Source organism: Manis javanica, chromosome 5 (assembly GCF_040802235.1).
Source record: "Manis javanica isolate MJ-LG chromosome 5, MJ_LKY, whole genome shotgun sequence".
In the NCBI taxonomy this organism is placed as follows: Eukaryota; Metazoa; Chordata; class Mammalia; order Pholidota; family Manidae; genus Manis; species Manis javanica.
This window is the reverse complement of record NC_133160.1, coordinates 42,678,908-42,695,269: the sequence shown is the minus strand read 5'-3', so window position 1 is coordinate 42,695,269 and position 16,362 is coordinate 42,678,908. Positions and strand designations below refer to the sequence as shown.

Genomic DNA, 16,362 nt, shown 5'->3' with positions numbered 1-16,362 from the left:
TCATTACCCATTTCTTCTAAATATCTGCCTAGTACCCTGGCCACTAGTACCCAGTAGTCCTTTGATCTGGTCCAAGAAAAATGCAATCAACAGGGCCAGGCCAAACAGTGCTATAGCATAGTTTGTGCAATAAGGGTAATAAACCACTTTTGACCCCCAAAATATCAATTTCATGCCATCCACATTTTTTTAATTGATATTTTTTATTAAGGTATCATTGGTATACATTTTTTTTTTACATTGTGCTATTATTTTTTTTTTGAGAGGGCATCTCTCATATTTATTGATCAAATGGTTGTTAACAACAATAAAATTCTGTATAGGGGGGTCAATGCTCAATGCACAATCATTAATCCCTCTCAAGCCTAATTCTCGTCAGTCTCCAATCTTCTGAAGCATAACGAACAAGTTCTTACATGGTGAACGAATTCTTACATAGTGAATAAGTTCTTACATGGTGAACAGTACAAGGGCATTCATCACAGAAACTTTCGGTTTTGATCATGCATTATGAACTATAAACAATCAGGTCAAATATGAATATTTGTTTGATTTTTATACTTGATTTATATGTGGATCCCACATTTCTCCCTTTATTATTATTATTATTTTTATTTTTAATAAAATGCTGAAGTGGTAGGTAGATGCAAGATAAAGGTAGAAAACATAGTTTAGTGTTGTAAGAGAGCAATTGTATATGATCAGGTGTGTGCCTGTAGACTATGTGTTAATCCGAGCTAGACAAGGGCAATAAAACATCCACGGATGCAGAAGCTTTCTTTCAAAACAGAGGGGGGTGAGGTTCTAAGCTTCACCACTGTTGTTCCCCGATTTCTCACCTGATGGCCCCCCTGTGACTGTGCCTTAGGTTGTTCCTCCCTTGAGGAATCTTACCCGTCTCTGGCTAACCAGTCATCTTCCGGGCCATAAAGGGAGATGTAAAGTTGGTAAGTGAGAGAGAAGCCATATTGTTTGAAAAGGTTAGCTTTTTACTTCTTTGCAGATTTATGCCCTGTGGCTTCTATGCCCAACACTTGTCTCGAGGTATCTTTACCAGCTGGAGGAATTATGATGCTCGGTAAATTCAATATGAGGCACGAATTCTATTTAAGGGTTGTAATTAGGAAGGAAGAAGAAAAGCTATAGAGGTAGCATATGGAAGAAAACATGGGAGGATTGATTATTTCTTTGACATATCTTCTTGTAGAGTACCTTAAGCATGTATAGGTTTTAAACTACTAACTAACTTGCGCACACATATTAACATAATAGGAATACGGTGACATAAACTAAGCAAATCTATAATTACCAGCCATCTCCAGTGAAGCCAAGAAAACCAGTTAGGCACCCTAGGCATTTGTGACAATTTGTCTATGATATGATGGATATTGTCCAACTGTACTTGAACAGTCTGAGAGAAATCAGACAAATTAAACAACCCATTTCTGGGATCTGTTCACATCCCATATGTTCTTTTAACCGTAGATAGTCTATAGTCATAAGATTTTGGAGTGCTACAACTTGCACCCCTCCCAACTCCTGGTTGAGTTCCAACAGTACAGATCCACTCAAATTCGTTGTCTCACTGTATGCACATGCCAGCCTAGACATCTCCCTCCTCATTCCAGTGGCAAGTCCAGGAAACGGTGGGATGGACGCAGCCACAACCGCAGCATCGCCCGGATCCCTGTGGAGGCTTTTTGATGATCATCCCCCGTCATGCCATCCACATTTACATTATTTACTTTTTATTATATTTTATTCATTAACCTGTTTTCTGCCTTCTCTTATTAGAATGCCAGCTCCTGCGAGAAGACAGTTATGTCTGCTCAGTTCTCAGCTGTTCCTGGAACTGCACCTGGCACATAGTAGATGCTCAGGAAATATTTGTTGAATGGTTCTTTTAAGTAAACTGCTTTCTGCCTTAACACACCATGGACACCATGGTCATCTTTCCATGACCATTTGACTGGGTGTCTTTCGTCCCTTCTAGTGCCTGTCTGTCCCTGGAAGGTGCTACTTTTGAGCCTGAGAGCACTGCTAAATCACCAAATATACCATCCATCCACCACCACCACCACCACTACCGAGGGAGGCTCTGCAGGCAGCAAGCACAACTTTAATGTCAGGCAGACCAGGATTGAAACAACTAGCTGAATCAGTGCAGCTACGTTATTCAGTGTCTTTGGTCCTCAGTTTCCCCATCTGTAAGACAGAGAAAATGCCCCCCACCTCACCCAAGGAGGATTTGTGGAATGCTACTAAAGTACCTGGTGTAGTGTGTGCTCAATCAGTAATTGTATTTCTGCTTGCAAAGATTTAGAGCAGCAAACATTTAAAATCATATATATGTTTCCATAAACACTTGCTAAAAGGTTTATCTCCATGAGTCAGCTTTGTTTCAGAGGTTTCCAGAAAGAAGTAAATCACCTCAGGCCTCCCACAACCAGTCACACAACTGGTAACTCTCGTCTCACCCTCTGAAATTGTCATAGTTTCCCCTGCCTTCTTCCACTCTGAGTCACACTTTAAAAAAAATTCTCTATTTGAAGCATAGCTTCCATTGTTTTCCCCACTCCACAGCACTACAGTTGCCTGGCTTTTGTGTAGGGGCTGTGGTAATCCCTCTCTTTATCACCATATACTAGGATATCACTCAGAAAAAAAAAAATAAGTAGGAGGCTCCCACGTTATACCTGGATATACTCCACACTCTGAGGTCTCACATGGGAATTCTATCAGTTAGCTATAGCTGCCTAACAAACAGCCCCCAAAACATAATGGCTTAAAACAAGATTTAAATAAAGTAAGATTTATTTATATAAATCTGTGGATTAGTTGAGTGATTTTTCTGGTCTGGGCCAGGCATGGCTGATCTCCGCTGGACTCACTCATGTATCAGAGGTCAGCAGATGGGCTGGCTGGCCCAAGATGGCCTCAATCCCATATCTGGAGTTTGTCTGGCTATCAGCCAGGGCAGTGGAGACAGCTGTGCCATGTGTCTCTCATCTTCCAGGGAACCAGTCCAGGCTAATTCGCATGATGGTCACAGGGGTACAGGAGAGCATGCAGAAGCCTAGGCTTGCAGCTGCTGCAGTGTCACATCCGCCACGTTTTTTTGGCCAAAGCGAGTCACAAGGTTAGTCCAGATTCAATAGGAAGTGAGATAGACTCTGCCTCTTGGCAAGAGGCACTGCAATGTTATGTAAGGGGTTTGGCAACAAGAAGGAGTGAAAGTTTATGGGTTGTAGTAACTAGTTACCAAAGGATCTTTCTCAGGTGTGGGGAGCCAGGCCACTCTATTCTGGGTTATCAACGTTACAGTTCCCTAGCAGGACTGAGGTCCAGCTGCCCACAGTGATGAATGATGATGGTACAGTTATTGGCTGCTTTCCCCTTCCTGCCACACTCCCCACTCCCCTACTGGCATTTCCAGGGAGCATGCCTGAACACACTACTTTCCCTCAGACCCTGGTCTCAGGGTCTGCTTCTGGAATGGCTCAACTAAGATACATCTCCTAATACCTTGGCTGCTTTGCTCTTCCTTCTTCCCGTTGCCTCTTACTAAAGCCATGAGATGACCACTCAGGAGACCAGGTTCAGAAGAGAACAGAAACAACTTTAGTGTGCATCATACACCTAGCATATACTATTTCAATTAATCCACCCACCAAGGCTGGATAACTACCTTCCTACCCCCATTTTGCAGATGAGGAAACAGAGGCTCAGTAAGTAGCTCATCCAGGATAAGGTGGTGATTGGCAGAGCTAGAATTTACACCCAGGTCTGGCTGGCTACAGAGACAACATTCTTTCACCTACTCCGGGTTATTGCTCCATCTAAAGGTTTGGTTGGACTTGGACAGTACTCTTTGGCAGGATTTTAGACCAGAAGGAATGTATCAGTTAGATATTGCTGCATAGCAAACCATCCCAAACAGTAGTGGCTTTGAATGGTAACCCTTTATTCTTGCTCACACACCTGAGTGTCAACAGAAGGTTGGCTGATCCAGGCTGGGCACAGATGGGCAGCTTTGAATCAAGCTGCAAGTCCGGCTGGCCTTGAGTGCTGCAGTTTGGACTCAGGTCAGTTTCACCCAGGTTCATTCTGGGGCCCAGGCTGAAGGGGCAGCAGTTATCAAGGGGCTAGCTCTTCTCTCAATGTTGGCACTGGAACGAGAGAGCAAATGGAAATGTGCAATGGAGCTCAGAACCAGAAGTCATTTCAACCTCACACCATTAGTCAAAGCAAGTCACATGGCTAAGTGTAAGTCAACAGTCTGGGAGTTACTGTGACTCTAGTGGGAGGGACTGCAAAATTACATGACAAAGGTGGGGGATCTAGGGAGAAGTGAAGAATTAGAGCTAATATTACCTGAGGAAAACAAGAATCAACACAAGGGAATGAATGGCTGATGGAAAGGATTCTTATTGTCTGTGGGAAAGATTTTAGCGAACAAGGGCCATCCTCAGGTCCCCTCCAATTACACTACACCTGGAACAGGTACTCTGGTCTTCAATATTGTGCTAGGGTGACTCTCTAGAGGCTCCTCACTCTTGGGGGTTCATATCCTCCAGGTTTCTCAGATCCCTAACTTTTCTACAGGATCCTAGATATTAACTGGGTTAAAGGGATGTATTTCAGTAATTTATAGGTGTGTGGAAAGACTGAGGGACAGAGCTCCTTCCCCCTTTCCTTTCTCTAGGGCCAACCAGCTCTTGTCTTAGAAAAAGGGTGACTTTTAAATACCGTAACTATTTCAGTAGAGAATTAATTGAACAGTGGCCTGTGCAGGAGGGAGCAAGGGAAAGGCTCCTGACAGTTAGGACCTGAGATCTTAGGAGATGGAGCTATTTAAATCATTGGCCAACCAGTTAGCTCATCTGGAACTCTTCCCTTTGGCCTCTCCTTAGGAAGAGCTAGAGAAGCAGAGCTAAAAACAGGTAAACAGACCCCAGTAAAAATATCCCAATCATATTTTGAACTTAAAAAATAGAACATATGTGAGGCATTCAGGGAAAAAGAAGTTATGAACTTAATTGATGGCTGCCGTCTTGATTAATGCTGTCACCAAATATGTCCACTTCTTTTAAATTCAGAAGTCTTTGCCTTGGGAGTTAGGTATGACCACATGACTTGCTTTGACCAAGAAATAGGAATATTAGTGGAATGTATCACTCTGGAAAGAGACTTTGGAAGACAGTGATTCACCATGGCTCCATCCTATTTTGGTGGTAACTCACAAAGCATGTATTGAAAGGAAATCTCCATCTACCTAGTTCTCATAGTGCTTACAACAGACAGAATTCTCTTGATGACATACTGGACATACAGCATGAGAGAGAAATCAATCTTTATTGGTTAAATCATTGAGATTTTGGGGTTGTTTGTTACAGCAGCATAGTCTGGCCTATTCTGACTAATAGGCCAACTCAACAGAAAAAGAGATATATCAAAATAAAGAACTCAGGAATGACAAAGCTGTGATTTTAAAAATAATTATACTAACAATGCTTGATGATAAGCTCTTAAATAAACAACTAAGACTAACTTCTCTTACTGTTTTCCCCGTATTATTCTTTAAACTCAGAAGAAATTGATTTAGAATGACTATATCTAGTGATGAAAAAAATTAAGTGAAGTGTAGCAATTCTTTCAGTTTCAGTTTTTTTCTTCTGTTAAAATAAAATTTTAACACTTTTGTCTTAGGTTGGGTTCTTTCAGAAGCAGACTGAGGCTAAAATTTGAATATTTCACCCCAGGAGACGCTGTTAGGAAAGCAAGACAGGAAAGGGAAGAAGCAAATGTCAGGGTCATTAAGAGCAGAGGAGTGCTTGTGAGCAGCTGGGCTCAACCCCACTAGGAAGCTGGGGTTGCCTGCCTCAGAGATGTCCCACTCAAAGGGCAAGGAAGCTGGGGCATTTAACCATCAGCTTCCACTGAGGGTTTTCCTGGCATTAACTCCCTAGCACCTCTACCCTTCCCTGTTCATGGACTTGTCCCATTCCCGTAGCCACAGAACCCCTCAGGCAGAGGGTCCTAGGTGCTTGCTGAGGGAAGTTACTGGACTCTACTAGAACAGTGAATGCCCACAGAATATGGGCTGGGTGCCAACAACATATGCTAAAACTTTCTTAGGTTAAAAAGCCAGTATAATGGATTCACGTCAACTGAATTATGCTGAGTGAAAGAAGCCAGTCTCAAAAGGCTACATACTGTGGGATTCCATTTATGTGGCTCTCTGAAAAAGTCAAAACTGTAAGGACAGAAAACACATCATTGGTTGCCAACAGCTGGGCAGGGGCACAGGGATGACTAGGGGACTCTTTGAGGTGATGAGAATGCTTTTCATGTGATTGTGGTGGTGGTTACAGGACAATTCATTTGTCAAAATTCATAGAACTGCACAACTAAAAGGGCAAGTTTTACTGTGAATTATACCTCAAAAACCTGATTGTGGGGCTCTTAAAAATATATCTGCATATTATTTGCTATTTCAAGAAACTTTAATTCTCCTCCCTTGAGGACTTAGTGACTTGCTTCTAAAAATAGAACAAGGCAGAAGTGATGTTGTATGAGTTAAAAACTAGGTCATACAAAGCACTGGGGTTCCTGCTAGTGCTCTCACTCTGTCTTGGATCACCTGCTTTGGAGGAAGCCAGATGCCACGTTATGGGCAGCTGAGGCCTTCAGCCAACAGCTGTGTGAATGAGCCATCTTAGCAGAGGGTTCTCCACCCCCAGGCAGATGACTGCTCCCTGGCCCATAGTTTGCAAGCTCACAGAAGATCCTGAGACAGAACCACCCAGCTAAGCAGCTTTCAGCTCCTGACCCTCAGAAACTATACTAGAGAAAATTATTGTTGGTGTTAAGCTGCTACATTTTGGGCTCATTTGTTATGCAGCAATAAATAACTAATACACTGACTTAAAATTTAACTCCCATTTTAAAATAAAATTGTTCTTGTATCTAAACTTACAAGATATCTGACATTATGGTTGCATAAGGTGAATGATAGATAGCTGTTCCTAGGTGGTCACTTTGGGGTCAGTTTTCCTGTGTGTGTCCTTTCTTATATTCTTGAATTACTTTTTACAAAGAACATTATAAAAGTTAAAAGCAAAAATAATGACTCTGAACCCGGGTCTTGGTATTGAATGCAGCATTTACCCAGGCAGCAGATCAAGGAGGCACGTGTTTATAGGAAGCAAGAACACCACTCCTTCAGACACTTAGAACTCTCCTGGGCCTCATACTCGGTGGCACCACAACAACAAATGAGCCACTTCTGAAACTCGGCTTCATTCTTGTGCATCAGAAGGAATTGTCCCAACAGGATGTAGGCCTGTGGGGAGGGAGCAAGGCAGGGAGGAAAATGGAAAAGGTTATAATAAACTGGCTCAGGTGTGCTCTTCCTCCCCAACACCAGGGCTCCTGTGAAAATCAGAAGAGGCGGTGACAGTCTGATTAGAGGGAGAGTGGCAGTCACTGAAACCCTGACCTCAAAATGATGGGGATTCCAGGACCGGCCCTTGGAGAGACGTAAGGCCAGGTTAAATGCACTACTCTCAGGACTGGTTTGGGGGCTGTCTGGTCTGGGGTGAACCAGAACCTGTCCTTCTCAACTTCAGTGAGTACACTGATTACCTGGGATCTCATTAAGAGGCAGGATCTGACTCAGTCTGGGGTGGGCCTGAGAGTGTGCATTTCTAACATGCTGCTGGCTAATGCCAGCCCAGGACATTCTGAGAAGCAAGAGCTTAGTGTACCTCTAATATTCCCTTTCAGCCTCTGATCTAGCAGTTCTCTCGTTAATATACACATGCATGCACACACACAGGAGGCATTAGAGATGCTCCGCACCCTACAGTTTCTCAATTGCTCGAGCACGGAGGAGTTTCTAACCCTTGGCACTGTTGCCATTCTGGATAATTCTGTGTTGGAGGAGGGAGGGGCCATCCTGTGCATTGTAGGACATTTAGCATCATCCCTGGCTTCTATCCACTAGATGCCAGTAGCACCTCCCAAGCCTCCCAACTGCGACCATCTTGACCATCTATAGATATTGCCAGATGTCCCCCTAGGGCCAGCATCTGTCTCCATCGAGAACTACTGTGCAAGGGACTGGCAGATGAAGGGTATCTTAGCACCAGTTTGTTTCTGCAAACCAGTTGTGTGAACTCAGGCTGTTCACTTAACCTGAAGTGTGAACCCACAGATCTTGCCTCCCTTTCTGCATCATCTGGAGGCACTCAATATGCCTGCCACACTCTGAAAATTGAATTAAGTGAATTCAGTGTGAGAACATTAGAAAAATGCAAATTCTTTTTTTGTCCTGGGACATGTAGCCCTGTGGGAGGAGTTACACCTTGCCCATTATTCCCTGGTGAAGAGACTTTGGGGATAAAAAAGACACAGAATAAATATCAAGTACACTGTGATTTGTGGTGCTATGGCATTCTCTGGTTTTCTACTTGCCCTGCAGGGTTTCATTTTCCTCTTACTATTTTAACACGCTATTATTGACGAGGAGCATGGGACCACATGGAGAAAGGGACATCCAAGACCATATGGCCATAGATTGCCTGAGCCGCTAAAGGGTGATGCCTGGACATTTCAGGTCACATTAAATCTCCATCTCTTAGGGCTGGTTTGCGGCTCTCCTGCCCAGAACAATGAGAACCAGTGTCCAGGCCTCGAGTTCTGGGCCCTCTCCAGGAAACCCTGCTGGCATCTGTTTACTTTCATTTAAACAAGGCAAACTTCATCTTAACCAAAGGGAACATATTTTTTAAAAGAGAAATTAAATCAAAGCTGAATCCCAGTTGTCAAATGTACCCAAGTGTTGGCTTTGGGATTTTTTATTTTTAGTCATGGTCTAGCTGTTGAAAGGAGACAAAAGCCGGGATTTCATGGTCATTTTAAACTGCTACTTTTTAAAAAAGCAGTCTAGTTGCCTGGAATGATCTTATTTGCCCTTATCAGCATCTTTGTCTTTTCAGGGGTGATTTTACTGAGACGGGTTTTTAGCTCAATGTTTAAAAAATGAGCATTTATTGCATGTGAATTGAGCCATTGCTGCAGTAGGTTTAGGGGTGCGGGAATAAGTGTGACAGGGGCAAGGGACACAGGAATTTGTCCAATGATAGACAACAGTAATGAGAGTAATAAAAAAATAATAAATAATAATAATAACAGTAATAATAGAAAATGGTCCTTTGGAGTACCTCTGATGAGTTCCAGACCCCTGACACTTTTTAATCTATCTGATCCTCCCACGGACCCTGTACCCATCTCCAGATGGAATCCGCAAGGCTGACTGTCTTGCTCAGCCCCAACCTGACATACCCTGATTGTCTGCAGTCTGGCCTGGCACTTGCGGCATCCTCTGCCATTGTGGAGGCCTGGTTGCTGGCGTCAGCAGGCCGGGTAATGGGAGCCTCCATGTCTGCACCAGGCTCAGCTGCCAGGAAGCCGGGGAACGCTGTGTTGCACAGAACCAGAGGCAACCTTTCCAGGAATGCTGCAGAGAAGGGGCCTTGTCTGGCTGCCTCGAGAGCCAAGTTGCAATCTGATGCCCCTGTCTCCACTTTCTCTCTGGTCTCACCCTGTCACCTTCCAGCAGCGGGGAGGGGAAGCTAGCTTGCGTCAGCCTGCTCCCAAGGGAAGCTAGTGTTGTGGGCTCCCATTGGGGTCATGCACAAGCTGGCCGCATAGTGAGTCCCCACCTAGCTAAGGAAAAGAGAAAATGCCCCTTGGCCTCCTGGTTGGGAGCATGACAAAGAGAAAGGCTGTGCAGATGTTCTCACCCTTCCACTGCCTTGGGCAGTGGTCCCACTGAAGCCTGGCATGTTCTTGCCTGCTTGCGGCAGCCTTTGTCTACTTGGCAGGATGGTGGCTCAAGGGCAGACTCCCCTCAGTGACAAGCCCAAGCAGTGGGGCTTCTCACCAGGGAGTTGCCCCAAGGAGGTCTTGACCAGCTCCTTGCTGAACAATAGCAATTTGCATCTGCCTGAGGGTTGAGTTCCCTTGTTTGTGACCCAGTCACACAGGCCCCATGCTGGGAGGGCCCCCACTTGGTTTAATGCTCTGCCATCATCTTGAAGTTCTTAATAAATATGAACAAGTGGCCTTACATCTTCATTTTGTACTGGTAACTGGTCCTAGTTTTCCCTAATTAAAATTTTTTCCTCGCTATGACACTGGACCTTTTCAAACAGCTACATAGTCTCAGCCCTCTCATTCTCAAACTCCTACATTCCCTCTGCCAAAGTTCTCCGCCCTTCAGTGCCTGCACTGAACTCACTTTACATTGCTATAACCAGATGCTGACTCTTCAGACCTCATGGCCACTGACAGCCAAAAACTATCTCATAAATTCACTATCTCTGTTATTTCTGGTTTAAAACTCCTTGTCTTTAGTGTACATGCTCAATCCAGTGCAGAGCCTACCTCCATTCTCTTTCCTGTCTCCCTGGGACACACTTAATTCTAATAAATAATTAATTTAACTGAGCATCCTGCATTTTATCTAGCAACCCTATGCAAGGTAACCCTAAGCTGATGTGACTGGCTCCCTGCAGGGCCCAGATGTCAGGCATTGGGGTCCATTGCCTTACTGCTCACCCCAGAGCCTGTCTGCCCAGATTCAAATTTCATCTTTCTCACCTCTAATGATTTTGAGCATGTCACATGGCTGTTCTGTGTCTCAGTTTCCCCATTAGTAAAATGGAGGTGAAATAGCATACCTAACGGGATTTTTTAGATTAAATGAAATAAATACATGTAATACACTTAGCACAGTGCTTGACATGTAGTAAACATCATGTGTAAATTCTGCTATTAGGAGAGGCTCAGGAAACCGGGGAGTACCCAGAACTCAGACTCCCCTCTGATCTTTCAAGTACCCTTGAGGAGGAAGATTTAGGCTCAGAGATATGACTTCATAGTGTCTTCAAAGAGCATTGAGCCAAACTGGGTTCTCTGGGATGTTAAACTTATGTCTGCATTGTTGGAATAACCCTTCAATTAAGCACCCAGCCCACAGAGAACTGCCTGACATCTCTGAATTTCTTGAGTGCCTGGAAATTCACTTAGGTCCAGGCAGGCTTTCCACAGGGTAAGGAGTAGTGCAAAGAACATAGAACAATCCTCTGCCTCAGAGGAGATGTGGGAGAACACCAAAGGCAAGCTGTACCTCTACTATAATGAGTGTGGGTTCTTGGGCCATCTGAGGAGAAGAGTCAATAGTACAGACATCACAGCCAGAGGGGTCCCACTGAATACTCAGTACTCAGAAATAGGAGCCAGTTAGGCTGGGGTGGGTGGGCAGAAGGAAGACTTACTTCCCAGAGGAGGTGGACTGTGAATGAGGTCTTGAAGGAGATAAAAGTCCTTTTCAAGAGAAGCCCCAGGTCTGCAGAATGGTGGTCCCATATGTGTCTGTGGTTCATGGACAATCTGGCTTGAGTACGGGAGTGGGTAGGGGTGGAGAGCTGGGCTGAAGAATATAAGTCAGAGCTAGAGTCAGGCTGTGAAAAGCCTGGAGTGTCTTGTGCACCGTGTATTTCCTCTTCTCGGTAATTCCTTTCTTCCTTGCAGCTTTTTGTTCGTTAAGTCTAGACCAGCACTGTCCAGAAGAATCTAATGTGAGCCAGCCACATATGTAATTTTTAGTTTTCTAGCAGCCATAGCAAAAGAGGGAATGAAACAAATGAGCTTAGTTCTAATAATTTTTTATATTCCTTCATATTTCTAAAATATTATTTCAACATTATTATTAAATATCATTAAAAATTGTTGATGAAATACTTTACATTCTTTTTGGGGGGTACTAAGTCTTTAAAATTGAAGGGTGTATTTTATGTTTATAGCACATCTCAATTCAGACATGTGCTCAATGGGTATAAATGGCCAGTCGCCACCATATTGGACAGCAGAAATCCAGACCCTCAGGCCACAGCTGACTACCCAGGGGAAGGGCAGACATGAAATAACCTAGAAAGAATGCAAACATATTTTTTACTTTTGAGCTCCTGAAGAGATCTGGGGGAATCCATAGTGTAATCAAGAAAGCCATGACTGAAACCAGGAGCCAGAGAATAGTTCATGCCAAAGCCAAAGTTCAGGAAGAGTGCAGAGGGGTGAAAGTGCAATCTCCTCCAGCTCCCCATGCCTTCCACTGGAGAAGAGGCGAAAGTCTGACCTCTACGCCTGCCTCCATTCAGCCTCAACCCTAACAAGGCAACAGAGGCATGGAGATACATCACAGGGGGGCACAGCACCTGGGTGTCTCAGGAGACTGCCGATGGACAAGAGAGGAGCCCAAGCAAGTGGGGTTGAGGGCAGCCTAACATATCTACATGCCAACAGGCCCTCAGAATGGGTACAGAAAGAGCAGCACCCCTGGGACACAGCCAAAAGAGCTGTCCCAAGTGAGGGTAGAACCAGAGGCAGTGCTTGCTCACAGAGAAGCAGCCCTGGTTGAAATCCGGGTCTGGGATGGGGGACAGTTCCACCTCAGCAAAGACAGAGGATGGCATGAGGCCTGGAAAGATGTCCCTCCCTAGGTCTCCTGCAGGCAGGGTATGAAAATCCAGAAGCTCAAAGGATCTTAGAGCCATGAAAATACTCTGTGTGATGCTATAATGGTGGATATGTGCCATTACATATTTGTCCAAACCCATAATATGTACAACAACACCAAGAGTGACCCTAATGTAAACTGTGGATTCTGGGTGATTGTGATGTGTCAATGTAGATTCTTTGATTATAACAAATATACCATCTGTTAGGGGATGTTGATAATGATGAAGGGTGCGCATGTATTGGAGCAGGTGGTATATGGAATATCTCTGCACCTTCTGTACAATTTTGCTCTGAGCCTAAAACTGCTCTAAAAATAAAGTCTATTAAAAAGATGTAGAAGCCTGCATTTTTGTTTGCTGAAACTGAAACCCCTGCTCTGCCAGGGCCTGCCTGCTGCAGAGGCTCTTACTGCTTGCCCTTCCTAAGGACAGTCCTCACCCAGAAGCTCACGCTCATTTGTAGGTGCTACATCACAGTTTCTCCCTAGATCCCCTTACAGGCACTGCCAGGCTCCAGGCCCTGATATGGGGTCTCACCACCAAATCTCAGTGTAAGCCCCCTCTGTGCTAGGGTAAGCATGGAGCCTTGGATCTTCTTGTGTGGTTTGTGATGATATAACCCTGGCTATTCTCATCCTCACTGGGAACCTCAGTCAAGGCACTAACTCCCCAGAGCCTCTGTCTCCTCATTTGTAAAGTAGAGATGACAACCCCCATCACATTCACAGGTGGGTGAGGGGCTTAAAGCAAAAGAGAACAGTGTCAGCGCCTGGAATTAGTGATTCTAGGGATAAGAAGTACCTAGAAGTAGAGGGATAGTCACAGAGCTAGGCAGAAGGTTGTGAACACAAGAGGAGCACATCTCCAGAGGCCTGGCCACACTCAGGCACAGTTTCTTCTACCTACAGTCCTGCCTGTATAGCAAGTTCTCAGAGACCTGAAAATTTCCCACAATTCATTCATTCCTTTATCTTAAACATGCCTGTCATCCCACCTATAATCCTCATTTTAAAGACACAGGCTGGAAAAGGCAAACTGTAGGGACAGAAAACAAACCAGCAGTTTTCAGGGGTAGAGAGAGGGGAATATGAGCATTCTGGAATGATGGGATTATTCTATGTCTTGATTATGGTGGCAGCTACATGGCTGCATGCATTTGTCAAAATTTGTAGAACTGGGGAGCCAAGACAGTGGCATGAATAGGGCAGCAGAAATCTCCTCCCAAAACCACATATATTTTTGAAAATACAACAAATACAACTATTCCTAAAAGAGAGGCCAGAAGATACAGTACAACAGTCAGGCTACATCTACATCTGCGAGAACTCACCACCTCACAAAGGGGGTAAGATACAAGCCGTGACCTGGTGGGACCCAAGCACGCCCCCCAGCCCAGCTCCCTGGTGGAAGGAGAGGAGTTGGAACCGGGAGGGAGTGGGAGCCCAGGACTGCTAAACACCCAGCCCTAGTCATCCGCACCGGGAGCGCAGACACACAGTGCATGCATGCCTGGATATTAGGGAAATGAAACACTAAAATCTGTGAGCAGGTCCCCATAGCTGGTGCCCCTGGGACAAAAAAAAGCAAGGGCTTTTTGAAAGTGTTAAAGGGACAGGAACTCCACAGCTGGACAGAAGCATCCCGGCACACTCAGCCCAGCAGCTGGGAATCCCAGGGAACTCCAGGTGCCCCAGTCCCTTGGGCGGCAATGCAGCTCTGAAGCCCCTCATGGTGATAAACAGCCTCCTGTCCATTCCCCCTCTGGCATGGCCCTGCCATAGGAGGGGAGCAGCCTGGGAGCAGCCATACCCATAGCAGCTGCCCAGAGCCTCCTCCACAGCTCCCCGGGCCAGACTCAGAGGCCCCGCTGATGCGCAGCAGCCCAGCACAGACAGAGGAAGCCGGGACAGGGCACGAAACGTTGCCATTCTCACAGGAGAGCACACCTGGCATGCCTGCCTCTTCCCGCAGGGCTCTGGGCTGCACCGATGGCTATCCTGCCCATGGCAGCCCAGGAAATAAAACTGGAAGCTGCTCCTCTTGTATGGATAACCAGCACAGACAGCAGAGAAGGGCAAGGCACAGGAAGGGATGTTGTTCTCCCAGCTAACACATGCATCAACTGCCTACGACTACCTCTATCAACATGAAAAGGCAGAAGAATTTGATCCACTCCCAATTACCCAGACAAACCCTGGGGAGATAGATTTAACCAATCTTCCTGAAAAAGAATTTAAAATAAAGGTCATAACCATACTGATGGACCAGCAGACAAATATGCAAGAGTTAAAAGATCAAGTTAGGAGGGAGAATACAGAAATAAAACAATCTCTGGAAGGACTTAAGAGTAGACTGGATAAGGTGCAAGAAGCTGTTAATGGAATAGAAATTAGAGAACAGGAACACAGAGAAGCTGAGGCAGAGAGAGATAGAAGGATCTCCATGAATGAAACAATATTAAGAGAACTGTGTGACCAATCCAAAGGAAAACCCATCAGCCTATCATCAGACTTCTCAACAGAAACCTTACAGGCCAGAAGGGAATGGCATGATATATTTAATGCAATGAAACAGAAGGTCCTTGAACCAAGAATACTGTATCCAGCACGAATATCATTTAAATATGAAGGAGGAATTAAACAATTCCCAGACAAGCAAAAGTTGAAGGGATTTGCCTCCCACAAACCACCTCTACAGGGTATTTTAGAGGGACTGCTCTAAATGGGAGTACTCCTAAGGCTAAATAGATGTCAACAGAGAAAATAAAATCACAACAAAGAAAATAGACCAACCAAATACTGACTAAAGGCAAAAAATAAAATCAACTACTCACAAAAGCAGTCAAAGGAAACACAAAAGAGTACAGAATAAAACACCTAACATATAAAGAATGGAGGAGGAGGAATAAGAAGGGAGAGAAATAAAGAATCATCAGAGTCTGATAAAATAGCTTAATAAGCGAGTTAAGTTAGGCAGTTGGATAGTGAAGAAGCTACCCTTGAACCTTTGGTAAACACAAATCTAAAGCCTGCAATGGCAATAAGTACATATCTTTCAATAATCACCCTAAATGTAAATGGACTGAATGCACCAATCAAAAGACACAGAGTAATAGAATGGATAAAAAAGCAAGACCCATCTATATGCTGCTTACCAGAGACTCACCTCAAACCCAAAGACATGCACAGACTAAGAGTCAAGGGATGGAAAAAGATATTTCATGCAAACAATAGGGAGAAAAAAGCAGGTGTTGCAGTACTAGTATCAGACAAAACAGACTTCAAAACAAAGAAAGTAACAAGAGATAAAGAAGGACATTACATAATGATAAAGAGGTCAGTCCAACAAGAGAATACAACCATTATAAATATATATGCACCCAATACAGGAGCACCAACATATGTGAAACAAATACTAACAGAATTAAAGGAGGAAATAGAATGCAACTTCTAGTCTCCTAGAAATTCATTTTAGGAGACTTCAACACACCACTCACTCCAAAGGGCCGATCCACCAGACAGAAAATAAGGAGGGACACAGAGGCACTGAACAACACACTAGAACAGATGGACCTAAGAGACATCTACAGAACTCTATACCTAAAAGCAGCAGGATACACATTCTTCTCAAGTGCACATGGAGCATTATCCAGAATAGACCACATACTAGGCCAAAAAAAGAGCCTCAGTAATTTCAAAAAGATTGAAATTCTACCAACTAACTTCTCAGACCACAAAAACTAGTAATAAATTGTACAAAGAAAACAAAAAGGCTC

General features: G+C 44.4%; 1 protein-coding gene across 5 annotated transcripts in view; it reads right to left on the bottom strand.

Annotated features, from left to right (window-relative positions):
* Nucleotides 1-2,285: 2,285 nt before the first annotated feature.
* The window catches only part of BANF2 (BANF family member 2), a 56,926-nt gene continuing 42,849 nt past the window's right edge, over nt 2,286-16,362 (bottom strand). For all 5 annotated transcript variants that reach the window (XM_073236956.1, XM_073236954.1, XM_017654833.3 and 2 more), the window contains 2 exons: nt 7,171-7,345; nt 2,286-4,169 (listed from right to left, as the gene is read on the bottom strand). In XM_073236956.1, coding sequence (XP_073093057.1) covers nt 7,199-7,345 — 147 coding nt within the window. In that variant the 3' untranslated portion in view covers nt 2,286-4,169; nt 7,171-7,198. The remainder of the gene's footprint in view (nt 4,170-7,170; nt 7,346-16,362) is intronic.